The sequence below is a fragment of the Haemaphysalis longicornis genome, unplaced genomic scaffold, assembly GCF_048455015.1.
Source record: "Haemaphysalis longicornis isolate Haplotype H1 unplaced genomic scaffold, Haemaphysalis longicornis Haplotype H1 scaffold_1, whole genome shotgun sequence".
NCBI lineage: Eukaryota > Metazoa > Arthropoda > Arachnida > Ixodida > Ixodidae > Haemaphysalis > Haemaphysalis longicornis.
Window position 1 is genome coordinate 53530002 of NW_027526203.1, and position 18808 is coordinate 53548809.

At 47.8% G+C, this 18808-nt stretch overlaps 1 protein-coding gene across 1 annotated transcript in view; it reads left to right on the top strand.

The window, feature by feature from the left end:
* LOC144176362 (sphingosine-1-phosphate lyase-like) overlaps nt 1-18808 on the top strand; it is a 152847-nt gene that overhangs the window by 85277 nt on the left and 48762 nt on the right. The window contains exon 9 of the mRNA XM_077705206.1: nt 2284-2430. Coding sequence (XP_077561332.1) covers nt 2284-2430 — 147 coding nt within the window. The remainder of the gene's footprint in view (nt 1-2283; nt 2431-18808) is intronic.

Here is an 18808-nt window from a genome sequence, read left to right on the forward strand (position 1 = left end):
GTGTGTACGAGATTTCAGCACACGTTAAAGATCCCCAGGTGGTCAAAATTAATCCGGAGCCTTCCACTAAGGCGCACCTCATCGCCTGCATTGCATTGGCGCGTTAAACCCTACAATCAATCATCAATCAATGTTATGAAATTAGGAAAATTTGTAATTTACTTTGTTACATTGAAATTTCACTAATTGGAATTTTGAAGTTTGAATTAAGGGTTAACTGCATGAAACAGTACCTGCAAGCAAAAACGTGGCGTGCATACATGGCTGGTGCACGGATGCCGCTGCTGATGCCACCTGCACAACATGAAAGGTGTGAAGCGAACCAGAAAGCTCAAATTACTTATTGATTGCCAGAATGGAACTCTTTGCCAAAAAAAAAAAAAAAAAAGAAAAAGCAACATGTGGGTAGCTCCAGCGACCGCTTCTAATCGCTCGCTGAAATGCAACAGGAGGGGCAAATGAAGTTGCTCATGCAAGAAAGAAGCTGATAATGTGGGCGAAAACTTCACTGTAAAACCTAACCTAAGTCGTATTATTGGGGTCCCGCTCTGGTGATGCACAGGATGCTTGATGCATTGTCATTTTGGGGAGCCATGGCATCAGGCTTGTTGGCTGCAGATGCTGCCCACTGTTTAGGCAGCCCATTCTTTATGCAGGAAAAACAGTGAGGAGAAGAATTGGCTCTTAAAAGTGGTCAAAAAGCACATCAAATCTGCCAGAAATGGCTAGCTTTTGAGGCGAAGCATGTGGACACTTGGGCAGGCCTTGGAAAGCTTTTTATGGATTGGTGGGCAGGTCATGGGCGATTTCCTGTAGGGCAGCCCACTATGGCTGCTACTGTGAGCAACCTTCAGGGCTGGTATTCTACACGGAGAGGTTTTCACTCATTTCTGACACGCCTGCAGTTTTAGACCAGGTTTCCGACTGCGAAGCGGATTGTAATTGCTCGTCTTTGAAGTTTTTTAGTAGTAGTGCCTCAGCCCTTTGATGCCCAGTGTTGCTCAGGAGCAACAACTCAAACAGTATTCTTTCTCTCTCGCACTTTGTGGTTTTTTTCAGCATTTAACACAATCTATCGACAGGCAAAGGAGCTTGGACCTTTCAAAATTGAAGTGAGGACTGCACATACTTCTGTGTGCTAAAAAAAATACTGTTTACGCATGTCAGCTCTCATTGAGCCCGGGTGGCTCAATGGGCTAGTGACAGGTAACCGATTGTGCAATTTTGTTGTTATTACAAATGATAGCAATACAAACTTTATGTTAGTGTCTTCACTTGAACCATAAATCATGGTGATAAGGTAGCTCTCTTGTTCAAGTGATATATGGGCAGCCAGTGCCCAGTGTATCCTAGTGTCCATCCTAATGAACCAAATTTTTTTCTGACTTCATATTTGGGATGTCGGAAGTCCTCTTATCATGAAAAACCTGTCACACGCTTAAGCAAAATAATAAAGCTTTAGGGCATCAAAGGGTTAGAGTGCTTACCCAGGTGGCTGTGGTGCCACTAACAGGGTGTCGAGTGTGGCGGCAGCTATGCCCACCAGTGCTGTACCTCAGGCACTACCCTTGACCCTCAGTGGGCACACCAGGGCCCTCGCTGCTCTTGTGGAGCCTGTGCGGTCTGGTGGTGAACGCATCTTAATGGATTTCATGTGGGGTCCTATGGCAAGCAGCAGCAAACATTGGCCGTTTGTGGCGTACAGCTTTTTGGAACTGTCGTCAGTGCGCACAAAGACCAGGGGCTTTAGCGAAAAGCAGCCTTTCAACTGCACCTTTGGCTGCACCAAAAATGCAAGCGAGAGAAGGAACGTAAACACGGAGCTGCTCCTGAGGGTGATTACACATTTATTCCTTGTTCCACATTTGTATTGTCATTCTGTTCTAATTCTGTTTGCTACCTGTTCTGGCTAACTAAGTTCTAATAGTTGTGTGATTCAGTGTCCAGCGAGTCCTGCCTGGCTCGAGTCAAGATGAGGAGCATTTCTGAAGCTGCACAAGATTTTTTTTCCTCTGGAACACAGCAGCTGTTCTGTTTCTCCTTTGTGCCTTGCAGGTGCGTTAAATTTTGTTGCTTTGTGCTATGAGCCTTTGGCTAGGCACTCCCAACTGCGCAAGAGGCACAGGTTCTGAACTAATGGGGCGTTACATTCTAAACGAGGCTACGGTCGACATGACTGCAGCCCAGGGGCAGTTCATAGCACGTGATGGGGCAGCCGGGAAGTGGGGGGAGTGTGCCTGGAGTGTGCCTCAGGGACCCGTGCTGTGGCCCCTTCTCTTGCAGCTGGGGCTCAAGTACCGCATCCCCGTGCACGTGGACGCCTGCCTGGGGGGCTTCCTGGTGGCCTTCATGGAGGAGGCTGGCTTTTCAGTGCCCCCCTTTGACTTCCGCCTCCCAGGGGTCACCAGCATATCGGCCGACACACACAAGGTACGGGGGGCCCCTTTGGGCAGTCAGCCGCAGGACGACCTGCTGGCGTTGGTTTGACAAGCTTGATGTGGAGGTACGGAAACATGAGCTTATGCTCGCAAACGTTTTTGTAGCATTTCTTTTATGGCTAGCGACAGCAGAAGCAGGCAGTTGAGTAATACTTCGTTTTTCTGTCAGCAAATGGCAGGCGAGCACAGTTGCCCCCTTTTGCCCATGGTTGGCCCCCAGTGCAGGGGGCCAACTCCAGACTGCCTTTTGATGCATGGGACCTGTGGGGAGTTCCGCAACCTCCCTAATAGAATAACTCTGGTTAGGGCCATTTGGAGGCCCCACCAAAAAGGCAGTACTGTAGCCGCCAGTATTTGCGGCCGTGGCCAGCCACACCATTTTGATCGTGCTCGCCCAGTGCTAGGTAGGCAGTACCAGTTTACCCACTTGGTGCCACTGTGTTTCTGATGGTGGTGTTGTGAGGCCACCTTTGAGCGGAAGCTGCACTGGCCATAGAGCTTCGCTGTAATCGTGACTGGCGGAAAATCTGTCGCTGCCATGGTGTGCCAACGTAGCAGCTTGGAGCGCTCTTCTCGTACTTGTCCTGGCTTGCAGCTGGCCTCTTCTTGCGGCCCCTGACGGCTGAGGCAGTGACATCGTGGGCAACATTTTTTCAGTCTTCAAGATGCGAGGAGTTTTCAATAGTTTCTGACAGTTTTTTGGTAGCTATGCTTTTACAGTTTTAAAGAAAACGAAAACTAATGTTACCTCTGCACTGATTGTAACCAAACTTGGGGCACATGTAGAGTTGACTTAAATTTTTAGAACAGAAGTCAGTCTGTAGCTATCGTGTAGAGTTCTCAAGTTGTGAAGGCATCCTACTCATTAGGTATCTCCTTAAAGGGACACTGAAGTGATTTGTAAACATCGCAGGATTACTAGCGCAAATTGTAGTCCGGAGTCCATAGGCCATGTTTCGACCATTCTGAGCGCGCTTGCGTGAATTTATCTAGTAGAAAATTCAATTAAAAAATGCTGTCCTCCTCTCTGCATCCTCACCCATTTTCTCTGGCGTTTTAGTGTGATGTCAGGAGCTACTGCACGGATTGCCGACTTTCCGGCAGAGTCAGTCGGCCCCTCGTTTAGCCTGCAGCCGCCGACGGGTCGACGCAATTCGTTCGCTCAGTTGAAACAAAGCCACGACACGTTTGTGAGTGGAGGAATGGGCCTTTCTTTACTTCGCTAGTTTGTACACTGTGTCTAGCTCCAAGTCAAGGTCGCTCCACACAAACGCTGCTGACGCTTCGCTGACTGGTACGCTAGTAGGAAAATCTAAGGCCACTTGAAGGCGGGAGAAGAGTCAGCGAAGTCAATATAGTTACTAAGGAAATAAAATCAACGGAAACGTTTACCGCACAATGTAAAATTGGGGTGCCGGAAGCATTTTTTTCTTTTAGCGCTAGGTGAACAAGCACAGCCGTCAGCGGCACGACAACACATCTGTGAACGCTCTTGCGTCTAAAAAATGCATTCGCTAGACACGAGATATTGTGGGAATTTTGGGGATGCTGACTGCACGAGTGCTATACAGGAAATAGTCACCTCAGCTGCTTGTAATGCTAAAACTAAAGAAAAGTGTAAACTGGTTATACATTATCTACCTTATATTTCCAATGCTGGCAGCGCTGGCCCATGGCCGAGTGGTCTGGAGCGCTAGGAATATTATTTTGCAAGTCACAAGTTCGATTCCCCGAGGGTATTTCTTTCTTTGTTTTGCTTTTTGTAAGTTTGCTTTTTCTTTTTCGGCCGATGTTTTCTATACTGAGTTCACCATTTTTGGGCCGTAACGTTCACTGCTCCACGAACTAATTCACAGAACACGTGCAGGCTGACACTGACGCACTAGCGAGTTCTCATTGGCGTGCTGTTGCCATGAGCACTGACTGCTTGCAGGCAGTGGGCACAGGCCAGAATCAACCCTTGGCCTGGTGCGAACACGCTTTTTACGATACAGGCATGAGTGAGGCATGCTCCAAATATGCGGGAAAATCGCGTGGCATTTGAGCGTCTGCGGTGACGCGGAGGGCATTCATCCACTGCCTAGGCCTCGGCTAGTGATTGCTACGATTCCAAGGCATCCTGGGAGGCTTATCTTAAAGGGGTCCTGAAATACCTTCCGCCGATGCATGGATGTACATGTACCCAAATAAAGCAATGTATTTGCTTTATTTGCAATGTATTTGCTCCGCTGTTGACGGCGCGCGAGCCTTGCCTCCCATGATGCTGCGCTCCGCAGCGGTGACGTACTTCCGCTATTGCGCTGCTCAGACTGCCGTCTGCTACGGGCAAGCTTTGTTGACACCATGAATCCCACACTCCGCTCAAGGCTGGAAAAGCGAACAAAAAATCTGGCTGCATGTATGCGGCGGCCTGGCCTTGCCCTTTCGCGGTGCACGTTGCTGGCGGCACATGACTTTTTATCGGCGGCGAACTCGCAGCTGCACAGGGAGGGTCGTGCGCTCGTTCCCTTGATGCACCGCGCACTGTTTATCCAAAAAGCGCCGTATCAGATGTGGCCCCGCTGGTGCCGGGTCTTATGTGAAAAAGTCATATTAAACCGATACAGAACCCGTGCACAAAACGCTTCAATCATGTGACCAGTTCAGCTTGGGGCGACGCGTGGTGGAGAGCGGCAACGTTGCAAAACATGCTCCGCCGCGGCTCTGAGCTTTCTAGCGCTGGAGCGAGCGCCATTTCTTTGACAATCTCAAACATCGGTTGCCTTGGCAACAAGGCACAAACCGCTCCAGAAGTCAGTTACGGTTGCGTGATCCCGGTTCAGCTTGGGACCCCACTTCGCGACATGTGGGCACTGCAGGCGTACCACTCACTCCCATTGGGAAGTGCGAGATGCGTTTGGCATTAGAGGAGGCGATGGTGTGCGTGTTGTGGACGCCTTTGTTTCGCGATGAAATGCGACGTTGTGCTTCTGCGGGTGGATAGTGCTTCCCATGGTCTGGATTATCTTTCTCGAGCGACGTACGACTCGACCTCGCATGGGGTATGTGCAGTGTGCGTGGCTAAAAGCCATCGGCTTGTGCGCCAGAGTTAAGTGACTTGTTGTTCGTCCCCGCAAAGCGCGCGCGAGGTGAGTACCGAATTTACGACGGGCAGGAGGCAACCCATCCTCTTTCAATCGTGGTTCAGACTTTCAACGCATGTTGTGACGTTGTGTTCGTTAGAAACGCATCTCTGGATTGTGTTGAAGTTGAATAAAATGTATGCGTCAAACCCGGGCATTCGGCTCAGGGCGTTCTCTGCGATTGCACGAAAGAAGTGCCACGGGGCTTCAACGCTTTCTTTATGGAACGTACTCAGGTAACAGAATATCCATGTCATGTTATGGCCGTGTTGCATTCAATACAAACGGTTAAGCGTTTGTTTTACACTTGTTTCGTTTGTCGTAAAATGCCCAAGCACTCCAGCACTCCGCTGGCAGATCAGCCGGCGAGCCGACGCTGAGCAGACGACTCATCTCTGCTGGAAGTGCGTGAAAAAGCCGCCCAATAGCAGGATGTCTAGCTCATGACGAACATCTGGGAATCGATGATGTAGACATGTGAAGGTGGCGGCGTCTAAAAACACGAAGGGAAGGGTGAGAAAAAAACGACAAACTTTGCAACAATAGTGTGAGCTTTCCGCTGCGTGTAAAAGAGTAATACTTGGCACAGAGGACGTTGACGACCCAATCTAATGGTTGCGCTAGTTCATTTAGTGTGCTCAAAATGCCTTTCAGGGCCCCTTTAAGCATTTTACAGCCGACAACATGGCAGAAGCGCGGTACGACGATTACTGAGATATCGAGAATGCCCATCCAATGATGACGACGGATGTCAAGCATGTTGTTTTACAGAACCGAAACCGAAACTTGTGTGAATGCTAACGTTGAACATCGTCCAATCAAAGTGCATCTCCTCCTGTCGTCACAGCCTTTAGTGGGTGCGGCCACCGCAAACAGCGCATGGTAGTTTTTCTTCTTTTGCGCTTTGTAAAATAATTACCGACTTATCAGCTGGATAAACGATGAAAAGTGTGTTAATTTGAGCCAGTCTTCGCAGTGCAAGCAAGACCGGGAGCATGGCAAATTCACCTCAGTGTCCCTTTAATTAAGGAAGTAATAAGGGCTAAATTTCTTCATATTCTTTTGACGTTGTATTCACAAAGGTGTCAGGGGTAGCATTCCGGCTGGCGTACCCACGAATTTCCCCGCCGTTTTTTGCGGGGCTACCATGGTCGCCAGTTCATGCGACACCTTCGCCTAATGCACGAAGCTTTTCTTTTCATTTTTTTTTCTCTCTTCCTTCTCTTCCTCCTTCTCCCCGCCATCCCTCCCTCTCCCTTTCTTTCTGTCGTTCCGTTGCTGCTGATCCCTCTCCACCCGACTCGCCGCGCGGAATACGCGGGCGTTTGAGGCCTGCGTGCGCGCGGCATTTGCTGTGTTAATTGTTTCTTTTTGTTTGTTTGTTTTCATCACATTCGCGTGTACGAAAGAGGCATGCATGTACCGGTTCCAGCAGCGGCTGTGTTGACTAGCTCGCATCGTACATTCGCGGGTACTACAAACGTATTGGGGCCCGTGAAGGCCGCGGATCTGTCAGTCCACCCTGGTTACTAACCCCTCCGCGCTTGCGCCGCGGCTTGGGCTTGGGTTCATTTTTGTTTTTTTTCCCCGCTTTGTCTCCAGGGGAGGTTGCACGCTCTAACTGGCCTATTTTTAAGGCCTATTTCATTATTGGCTCCTATGTGAACACCCTTTTGTCTCAAGTTTCTTTTTCGGGTGCGGTTTGAGATCGTGTGATGTTGATTAGCACTAATCAAGATTTTGGACCTCGAATTTTTGCACATTGCAGCTTAACAAATTTTGCTTTCTATTACCTACGGCAATATCTACTATCACGCCTCTTCTTTTGCTGCAAGGTTTAGAAGACTGGTCGCTAATATGCTTTGTTCATTTCGCCGTAGTGTTGCAGAAGCATGAACTCGTGCCAAGGGCAGCAGGTGAGCCCATAAAATGCAATGATCAAAACAGGAGGGAGGGGCTAGATCAGGCGTCCAAAGGTCTGGGAACACTGCCTGTCACCGATCTCTAACTCGTGGTGTGTCACGACAGGTCCACTCTCCAGGAACCAAGGCCGGATCTGGCTGAGTGGGAACAGAAATCATCTGGGGTGGGGGGGAGGGTGATAGAGGGGGTGAACGTCTAGTTGTATCGGGAACAAAAAAACCGGGGCCTTGTAGCGCACTGCATATGCACGAAAATAATCACGGCCCCAAGAAATTTGGAGTCTGTTCATCGCAGAATATCCCCAATTTTTTTGACACGTGCAAAGAACAGATCACTTTTTCGGTAGTGTGCGTGCATTATGTATTGTGCGCCAGCACCGTTTGCACTTTCAGCACACTGAAGTCTAGGGGTGGTGGCTTTCCCCTCGGCAGTTCTAATGGCTTACGGAGATGGCACTCATTTTCCAACACTCCTCTCAAGCCACAGCACTGCTCCAGACCGTGCCCTTGGTGTCGCCCGCCGTCACGCTGCTCCCCCCTCCATCCCACCATGCTTCCCTCGTTCTTTCTTTTCAAAGAGGAAATGAGGCTGCAGGGCACGAGTTCTGGCCGTATAGCCTCGGCTGCAATTTTCAACTGAAATAGTGATAGTCCACTGATGCTGACATGGCTTTGACAATGCTAACACGTGCTGGAGCATAACGCACATTAATGTATGCATTATGTGTTAACATTAAAACCTAATGCACGCACTCTACCGAAAAACTAATCTGACACGTGCGTGTGACAAAAATTTGCGGGATATTCCGCGATGAACAGATTCCATTTCTTGGGGCTGTCAGAAAATGGTGAACTCTCTCTCGTGCAGTGGTGTAATAATTTTTTCTTGGGAGGCATCTGAACTCTTATTTTTGACACACACACACTCGTTCGATGCCTGTTTTCGAATGGTCCGTTGGGCTCTAAAGTTAATAGAAAGCTTTTTTTTCCCGACACATAGCCCTACGACAAACGGATCGACCTATAATGAATTGCCCTATTACGAATTGTCTTTCGACGAATGGTCCGTACGGCCATTAGCGCTGTGCCGAAGTCGAAGCACAAACGCGCACAAGCAAAAAACACAATATGGAGTAAAATTACTACATTTGTAAAAGCTGATCCATTTCTTCATAAATGTGATAAGAGATAAATGGGGCGGCCAGGAGACTATTCTGGTGGGATATTGTTCCCACGAAAAATAATATTCGTGAGTATTTGTGCGGCCGGACAATGGGGCAGATCTTAAAATGGTGGTATTGTCATACAAGTCGCAATGAGAGGGGTAAGATAAGTCGATGGGTCCAAGCGCAGTTTGCACCTCCAAGTGAAGTAAAATCCCATTAATTCGGATTTCCTGGAACGCAGAGAATGTCCGATTTAAAGGGACACTGAAGTGATATGTAAACATTGCGGGATTACGAGCGCAAATTGTAGTTCGGAGTCTGTAGGCATTGTTTCGACCACTCTGGCCGCGTTTACGCGAATTTATTTAGTAGAAAAACCAATTCGAAAATGCTGTCCTCCTCTCTTTACGCTCGCCCATTTTCTGTGGCGTTTTCGTGGGACGTCAGCAGGAGATGAGCTGGAAAATGGCTGCGCTACTGCACGGTTCGCCGACCAGCCGACCTACCGATCGAGTCAATCGGCCCAGCGTTTCGTCCGCCGGCTGCCGACGGGTCGTCGCTATTCGCTCGCTCAATTGAAACTAAGCCACAACACCTTTGTGAATGAAAGAATGTGCCTTTCCTTACTTTTTTAGTTTGTACACTGTGTCAAACTCAGAGTCCGGGTCGCTCCACACAAGCGCTGCACAAGTGCACATGCGACGCTTCGCTGACTTTACGCTAGTAGGAAAATCTAAGGCCAATTAAAGGCGGGAGAAGAGTCAGCGAAGTCAATATAGGTACAGCTGAACCTCGTTATAAGAGACACTGATGTAAGAGACAAATGGGTATAAGAGACACTATTGACCCACTTGGTTGGCTGCCCTATCTTTCCCATTAAATCGACCTCTTTTATAACAGACATCGGATGTAGAAGATTGGTTATAAGGGACAAGTCATCCTTGAACTTTAATCAATAATCTCGCTTGTAACAGACATTTTAACTTCAGACGCACTGCCACCAGTCACTAATTGCAGTTGCTTCCATCCTGGAAGCACAGGTGAATGACAGACGCCTGCAGTCACTATTTATTATAACTTCAGCAAACACACAGTGGCTCATTCAGTCAGCTATGAGATGATGATGAGAAGCCCTGCCAATGGAAATGCAACTTACAGAAGTGGTTGGTTGAAGCTTACTGCCATCTATTGGATGGAGTGCGATCGCACATGCGGGTTCTCCCACTCGCATAGCTCCCAATCAAGAAGCATCGCAGATGTTGAGTCCTGCAAGCATAATGAATAGCCTGAGCCCACAACAGAAGAAGCTGTGCGCTCTGCCTATTCATCAGGCTTGTGAACTCAACATGTACGATTCATCTTCCACAAACGAGGAAAGAAAAAAAAGCTTGCAGAATCGGTTGTAAAATACACTGTAAATACAGTCATGAAGCAAACAAGATTCGGAACTGTTTCATAAATTCTGGGGGCCAAACATAAATTAGAATGGATCTTTTGCAACATGCTGTAGCGTTCTTTTGAGCTTATTTTAGTCATATGGTGCCCACATTCAACTAGGGTCTGATTAGTAAGTGAAAAAATGGTTCCCTGCTTATAAGAGACATCTGATATAAGAGACAGAAACTGCTCCCCGGTACGTGTCTCTTATAAAGGGGTTCAACTGTACTAAGAAAATAAAATCACCTGAAACTTTTACCGTACAGCGCAAAACTAGGGAGCAGGAAGCACTTTTTGCGCTGGGTAAACAAGCACAGCGGTCAGCAGCACGACCGCACATCTGCGAACGCTTTTCCGTCAAAGAAATGTAATTGCTAGACGTGAGATATTGTGGAAGTTTGGGGGACACTTACTGCAGGAGTGATATACAACAAATAGTCACATAAAGTACTTAAAATGCTTAAAATAAATAAAAGTGTAAACTGGTCATACATTATAAGCCTTATATATCCAGACTGGCCAGTGCCGGTGGTGGTCTAGCGGTCTGAGGCGCTGGAATTTGTTTTGAAAGTCGCAAGTTCGAATCCCCGAGGGTACATGTTTTTTTTTTTTTTTTTTTTTTGTAAATTGAGTTTTTCGTATGCGGCCGATGTTTTCTGATCTGAGTTCATCATTGTTGGGCCGTAACGTTCACTGCTCCACGAGTGAGATCGCAGAACGCGCGCATACTGACAATGACGCGCTAGCGAGTTCTCGTTGGCGTGCTGTTGCCACAAGCACCGACTGCTTGCGGGCAGTGGGCCCAGGCCTGAATCAGCACACCCTTGGCCTGGTGTGAACTAGCTTTTTACGAACAGACATGAGTGAGGCAAGCTTCGAATATGCGGGAAAAGCGCATGGCGGTGACGCGGAGGGCGTTCATCCACTGCGTAGGCCTCGTCTAGTGATTTCTACAATTCCAAGCCGCCCTGGGAGGTTTATCTTAGACATTTGACAGCCGACAACATGGCAGAACCGCGGTACGGCGATAATTGAGAAATCGAGAATGCCCATCCAACAACGCCATCAGATGTCAAGCATGTTGTTATACAGAACCGAAACCGAAACCGAAACTTTTGATTGCTAACCTTGGGCATCGTCCAATCACGGTGCCCTCCCCTCCTGACGTCACAGCCTTTAGTTGGTGCGGCCGCCGCAAACCGCGCATAGTAGTTTTTCTTCTTTCGCGCTTTGTAAAATAATTACCGATTTGTCAACCGGATAAACGATGAATAGTGTGTTAATTTGAGCCAGTCTACACAGTGCAAGCAAAAACGGGAGCTTGACAAATTCACTTCAGTGTCCCTTTAAAGGGACACTGAAGTGATATGTAAACATTGCGGGATTACTTGCGCAAATTGTAGTCCGGAGTCCCCAGGCCATGTTACGACCACTCTGGGCGCGCTTACGCGATCTTATTTAGTAGAAAAATTAATTCGAAAATGCTGTCCTCCTCTCTTTACGCTCGCCCATTTTCTGCGGCGTTTTCGTGTGACGTCAAGAGGAGCTGAGCTCGCAATTGGCTGCGCTATGCACGGCTCCCCGGCCTTCAGACAGAGTCAGTCGGCCCAGCGTTTCGTCCGCCGGCCGCCGACGGGTCGTGGCAATTCGTTCCCTCAGTTGAAATGAAGCCAGGACACGTTTGTGAATGGAACAATGGGCCTTTCTTTACTTGGTTAGTTTGTACACTGTATCTAGCTCCAAGTCAAGGTCGCTTCACACAAGCGCTGCACAAGCGCACATGCGACGCTTCGCTGACTGGTACGCCAGTAGGAAAATATAAGGCCTCTTGAAGGCGGGAGAAGAGTCAGCGAAGTCAATATAGGTACTAAGGAAATAAAATCAACTGATATTTTTACCGTACAGCATAAAAATAGGGTGCGGGAAGCACTTTTTTGCGCTGGGCGAACAAGCACAGCGGTCAGCAGCACGACTACGCATCTGCGAACGCTTTTCCGTCTACGAAATGCAATTGCTAGACCTGAGCTATTGTGGAAACTCGGGGGACGCTTACTGCACGAGCGCAATACAACAAATAGTGACCTAAGCTGATTGCAATGCCAAAACTAAATAAAAGTGTAAACTTGTTGTACAATATATACCTTATATTACCAAGGTCGGCTGAGGCGGTCTCGTGGCCGAGTGCTCTGAGGCGCTAGGTATGTTGCCGCAAGTGTTTTGCAAGTCACGAGTTCGAGTCCCCGCGGGTACGTTCTTTTTTTTTTTTTTTTTTTTTTTGTAAGTTAACTTTTTTGTTTTCTGCCGATGTTTCCTACATTGAGTTCACCTTTTTTTGGGCTGCAACGTTCATGGCTCCACGAACTAGTTCGCAGAACGCGCGCAGGCTGGCACTGGCGCGCTAGCGAGTTCTCGTTGGCGTGCTGTTGCCATAAGCACTGACTGCTTGCGGGCAGTGAGCACAGGCCAGAATGAACAGACCCTTGGCCTGGTGCGAACACGCTTTTTACGGTACAGGCATGAGTGAGGCAAGCTCCAAATATGGGGGAAAAGCGCATGACATTTGTGCGTCTGCGGGTACGCGGAGGGCGTCCATGCACTGCGTAGGCCTCGGCTAGTGAATGCTACGATTCCAAGCCGTCCTGGGAGGCTTATCTTTATGCATTTTTACAGGTGACAACATGGCAGAAGCGCGGTACGATGATTACTGAGTTATTGAGAATGCCCATCCAACAACGCCACCCACCGGTTGTGTTTTACAGAACCGAAACCGAAACCAAAACTTGTTTGGTTGCTCACCTTGGGCATCGTCCAATCACGGTGCGGCTCCTCCTAACGTCACAGCTTTAGTTGGTGCGGCCGCCGCAAACCGCGCATTGTAGTTTTTCTTCTTTCGCGCTTTGTAAAATAATTACCGATTTGTCAACCGGATAAACGATGAAAAGTGTGCTAATTTGAGCCAGTCTACGCAGTGCAAGCAAAAACGGGAGCTTGACAAATTCACTTCAGTGTCCCTTTAACCGAGTGTCCGAATTATCGTGAGCGCGGTCATAACAACTGAAAGATGATTTCAACATCACCAAACTGATTTGATTGATTGTATGGTTTAACGCGCCGACGCAACGCAGGCGATGAGGCGCGCCGTAGTGGAGGGCTCCGGATTAATTTTGACCACCTGGAGATCTTTAACGTGCGCCGAAATCTCGTACACACGGGCATTTTTGCTTTTCGCCTCCATCCGAAAAGCGACCGCCGCGGCCGGGAATCGAACCCGCGACCTTGTGCTCAGCAGCGCAACGCCTTAGCCACTGAGCCACCGCGGCGGGTAACATCACCAAACTGTTAATTTTTTTTTTTTTTTTTAATCAGTAATAGCCGTTTGCCGACGGAATGACACAAAAGACACATGCCTCGTTGCCGTGGTTAGTACACTCTACCGTGGTTGTCGCGTAGTTTGATTGCCACAGCCATGGGCATTCTACCATTCGCTTGTTGTGAACGTATGCCATGCGTTATTTTTTTGGGGTACGTGCGTGCATGTGCTTCCGAGATGTACAAAAGCTCGTTCAAACCCCATTTTGATATCGAAGATTTTAGGTGTGCCTTTGATTTCTGCTGTGAATACAAATTAGCTGAAGCGTGGCCGACCCGCCGCGGTGGCTCAGTGGCTAAGGCGTTGCGCTGCTGAGCATGAGGTCGCGGGTTCGATTCCCGGCCGCGGCGGCCGCTTTTCTGATGGAGGCGAAAAGCAAAAACGCCCGTGTGTACGAGATTTCGGCGCACGTTAAAGATCCCCAGGTGGTCAAAATTAATCCGGAGCCCTCCACTACGGCGCGCCTCATCGCCTGCGTTGCATCGGCGCGTAAAACCCTACAATCAATCAATGAAGCGTGGCCGCGGCGGTATGTGTTTCTGTTTCCTCACCTGAGCTCGGTGAAAGTCCACATTAACCAAATTGCGGTCGAATCTGTCCAAAATTAATGAGAGTTTTCACCCATAGAACAATGCAGAATTTGGACGGGACAGGACGCCGAGTCCTAGTTAACCGAAATTCCAAATTAACAGGTGCCCAATTTACGGGGTTTCGCTATCGACAACGAATCAAAACCTGTAGCTTTGATTTAAGCGTTGGAATTTTTTTGTTCTGTATGAGTATGTCGAGAGGGGGGGAATCAATATAGATATTATTATAAGTGGAACAGCTTGCCTTCGAATTAGCTCAAATTTGTTAATATGTCTCGTTTTTTTATATGCGGGTTCCAGACCAGGAGAGTGTAATGTAGGCGCGACCTGGTCAGAGCACTGTGAGCCAACAATTTTGTGCTAAGCGTTATCGTTTGAACTGTGCTTCATTTTAAAAAGCGATCAGTCGTCTGCAAGTAGGTGAGCATTTGCAACCTCGTCAATACGAGTTGTTACGTGATCAGTATAAATGTTGAAGTAACTGCCCCAGTGCACTTCATTGGGGGACGCTTGAAATGACGGGGCAGGAATCAGAGAAATAGCAATTTACATTGAAAAATTGTCCTCGTTAAATTCATTTTCAGTTCTCAACTTGTTGAGAACGACTTTTTCGCCGATGTGAATTCATTGAAGTCTTCATTTTGTTTTTTAGTTAGTTCAGGTGCCCTCAAAATTTATGTGTATTGGTTTTTAACATGGGCAAAAATAATTGAGTGTTCGTATGAGTTTTCCGGTGACAGCTGGACTCGTCTCCGTCTACGCCTCACAGAACGCACGCGAAAACTAGTGCATTAAATCTCTGCATCAGTTGAGTCCATAGAGGTTTGTTGTGGCAATTTAAGTCGCTGCACTGTGCAGGTTTTTGTGGCGGTTACAAATGATTGCCCATAAATTCTGTCCACAAACTACATTTTGTTGCAAGCAGCCTCTATTATAGTTCCAATTGCAATACATATAACAGATGCTCAGAGTAAAACAAGCTTAGTTAATAGTTACTAGACTTAATAGAGTTCTGATTAGTTAATACAGTTAGTTAATAGTTAATAAACTGGTTAATGGAATTCTCAAGGCAGAAATTTGGGCTAGTTGGTGATGGGACTTCGACATGGTAAAAAAGCGCACTAAAACGAGGACACAAGAAAAAGGCGGTGACACAGGACGAGCGCTAGACATCAACTATGGCTTTATTCACAAGAAAGGCTATATATAAACACATACAAATGCGCAGAAACGCAAAAAGATACACAGGGCGCAGCTTTCACAGAACATGATATTGACGCTGTAGATAGGCTTTCTCTTTTGTGTGCAAGGCCAGCGACGGAGTGCTCACGCAGTCATCTTTTTCCTTGAAAATACAAAACGCCTCAAAGATTTCCCTTTGTAGTTGCGTCCTAAAGCTGCGCAGGACGCGGGTATTATGAAAGTCAGGCGTGCAGGTGCACCGCCGGCAGTGATCTGCCAAATGTCCTCCCCCCACCAATGAGTTTACGGCTGCGCGGTGCTCTCTCAGTCTATCATTAATGCAGCGTCCCGTCTGGCCGACGTAGCATCTTCCACAATCTAGTGGGATCTAGCAGGATCCCACTAGATTGTGGAAGATGCTACGTCGGCCAGACGGGACGCTGCATTAATGATAGACTGAGAGAGCACCGCGCAGCCGTAAACTCATTGGTGGGGGGAGGACATTTGGCAGATCACTGCCGGCGGTGCACCTGCACGCCTGACTTTCATAATACCCGCGTCCTGCGCAGCTTTAGGATGCAACTACAAAGGGAAATCTTTGAGGCGTTTTGTATTTTCAAGGAAAAAGATGACTGCGTGAGCACTCCGTCGCTGGCCTTGCACACAAAAGAGAAAGCCTATCTACAGCGTCAATATCATGTTCTGTGAAAGCTGCGCCCTGTGTATCTTTTTGCGTTTCTGCGCATTTGTATGTGTTTATATATAGCCTTTCTTGTGAATAAAGCCATAGTTGATGTCTAGCGCTCGTCCTGTGTCACCGCCTTTTTCTTGTGTCCTCGTTTTAGTGCGCTTTTTTACCATGTCGAAGGAATTCTCAACCGTCAATATGGCACAGTAACATAAATAACAATCTCAAACCGCACCCGAAAAACAAACTTGAGACAAAAGGGTGTTCACATAGGAGCCAATAATGAAATAGGCCTTAAAAATAGGCCAGTTAGAGCGTGCAACCTCCCCTGGAGACAAAGCGGGGGAAAAAAAAAAAAAAAAAAAAAACAAGAATGAACCCAAGCCCGAGCCGCGGCGCAGCGCGGAGGGGTTAGTAACCAGGGTGGACTGACAGATCCGCGGCCTTCACGGGCCCCAATACGTTTGTAGTACCCGCGAATGTACGATGCGAGCTAGTCAACACAGCCGCTGCTGGAACCGGTACGTGCATGCCTCTTTCGTACACGCGAATGTGATGAAAACAAACAAACAAAAAGAAACAATAAACGCAGCAAATGCCGCGCGCACGCAGGCCTCAAACGCCCGCGTATTCCGCGCGGCGAGTCGGGTGGAGAGGGATCAGCAGCGACGGAACGACAGAAAGAAAGGGAGAGGGAGGGATGGCGGGGAGAAGAAGGAAGAGAACGAAGAGAGAAAAAAAAATGAAAAGAAAAGCTTCGTGCATTAGGCGAAGGTGTCGCATGAACTGGCGACCATGGTAGCCCCGCAAAAAAACGGCGGGGAAATTCGTGGGTACGCCAGCCGGAATGCTACCGGTGTCAGGTGCATATCTGCAATAAAGCTGCTGTCTATTTTTGTAGCCTCAGTAAATAAAAAAAAAATGCACATTCGCTGAAAATCTGTATGCGCTTTCAAAATTTATAGCTACAGAACCGAGAAGAATCTAACCAGCAGCTGTATTGTTCAAAATAGGTTTTTGTGAAAACAGTGGTGTAAGAACTTGACAAAATTTAGCCTAAATAAGTTTCTTAATTAAAGGATGATGCACTCATAGCTTGATAAATATGCAAGAGAACTACAGACTGATTTCTGTTTGACCGGTGTTTGGCTGCTGATCACGAGGATGCGGGTTCGATTCCCGGCCGCGGCGGCCGCTCTTCTGATGGAGGCAAAAAGCAAAAATGTCCGTGTGTATGCAGGGTTCGCACAGGTCCTTGAAAACCTTGAAAACCCTTGAATTTAGAAGTGTCAATTTCAAGGCCTGGAAATTCCTGGAATTTTTAAATGGCTTTTGAAAACCCTTGATTTTTCGGGAGAGAATCAATGGCCCTGTCTTTTCACAAGAATTTAAAGTGTTTGTCGTGGATTTTAGGTGTTAACAAATGTAACAAAACATTGTAACAATCAAGTTTCAGTGTATTGCGTGAAATTACAAGTTTGGTAGATTTTCATTATTACGAAGCAACATTAGGAGCAGGCACTTGTCAGTCCAATGTATATCACGATACAATCCAGTGAAAGCCAGCTTCTGTTCTCTATCTTGCATCTTCCATCTAGTCTATGGACGGTTGCTCAATGCATGTTTGCTGTTCCTCAAATGCTCCATCGACGTTTGCTTTAACGTGAAAATGGTGGACGTGTACATAGTTCATCCTGCCTTGAAGCAACACTTGCTCGATTTAATTTCAGCTGATACTCTTGCTGACAAGGCAGGAGATGCACGCAGCATTAACTAAGTTTTGAAATCAATCAGTCTCAGCAAAACACCAAGACAACGCCGCCTGTATAAACAGTGCCTAACGCGTGAGCGAAAAATGGCCAAACAGCCACTCTCCTGTTGCTCTCTCCTACCCTTCCCCGCTCCGTAGCCTTCCAGCGTGCTTTCGTGTCCGCCAGCCAGCTCCGCTTCTCGGAAACTATGCAAAATAGTGGAAAGTTTGTTTAGCGTTCCCGAGGCGGCGCTCCTACGCCTTCTTGTTTTTCACCATGCCTGTCTGTCTTGGTCTGTCACTGATAAAACTTCCTTTGTCACAAACAAAATCCCTTGCGCTGCAGCAGGCTGATGCCGGCTTTGCGCGCTTATCTACTCGGATCACGGGCCCTGAAATTTTCTGAGTGGGGCATCCCACCTCTATCCCCTCCGCATTTAGGTATTGTTTTGACCCCGCTGTTCGCACTCCGCATCGGTACGCACTTCTAAAATTGAGGACTGTACTGTAGAAGCGCCCGGACAGCGTGGCGGGATCCCAGCTGCTTATCTTTTTGTTTCCTATAATTTTCTGAAGTTTACAAGCACGTGATATTATTGGAAAGTAATCGTAGAAGTGAGCGCCTGAACAAAAAACGTGCACGCAAGTTTTTCTTCTCTAAATACTCCAGAAAAAAATATCAGTAAAATAATGGCTGCCCCAGCAGAAAATATCGTTTTTCTGTTAGCTATATGTCTACCCGACAATCAGTATGTTCTTACACTATTTCAGTTCGCCTCCGTCTTTATCTTTCGAAAAATGCAGCAAGTATGAAGCGAGCGACACGTTGAACGAGATCCCCAGTGCGCCACAGAACTAGCGCCCCGTCGCGGCTGAGATGTAAGCGAAACGGCCCTTGAAGCCCAACAGGCAAGCTGACAGACACACGTCGTAGAAGTGGGTGCAGCGTTCGCGACTCCCGAGCAGTGACGTAAGGCGAGATGTCCGCCGGAACGCGCCACATAGTGGATCAGTGCCTGAACTAAGCGTCCCTACCCTTCCCATTGAAAAACGCGCGACGCGTCAGGCAATGTTAATACAGGCGGCGTTGACCAAGAAAAAGGAAAAACCTCTAAATACCAGCCATGAAATAAAAAAATGAAG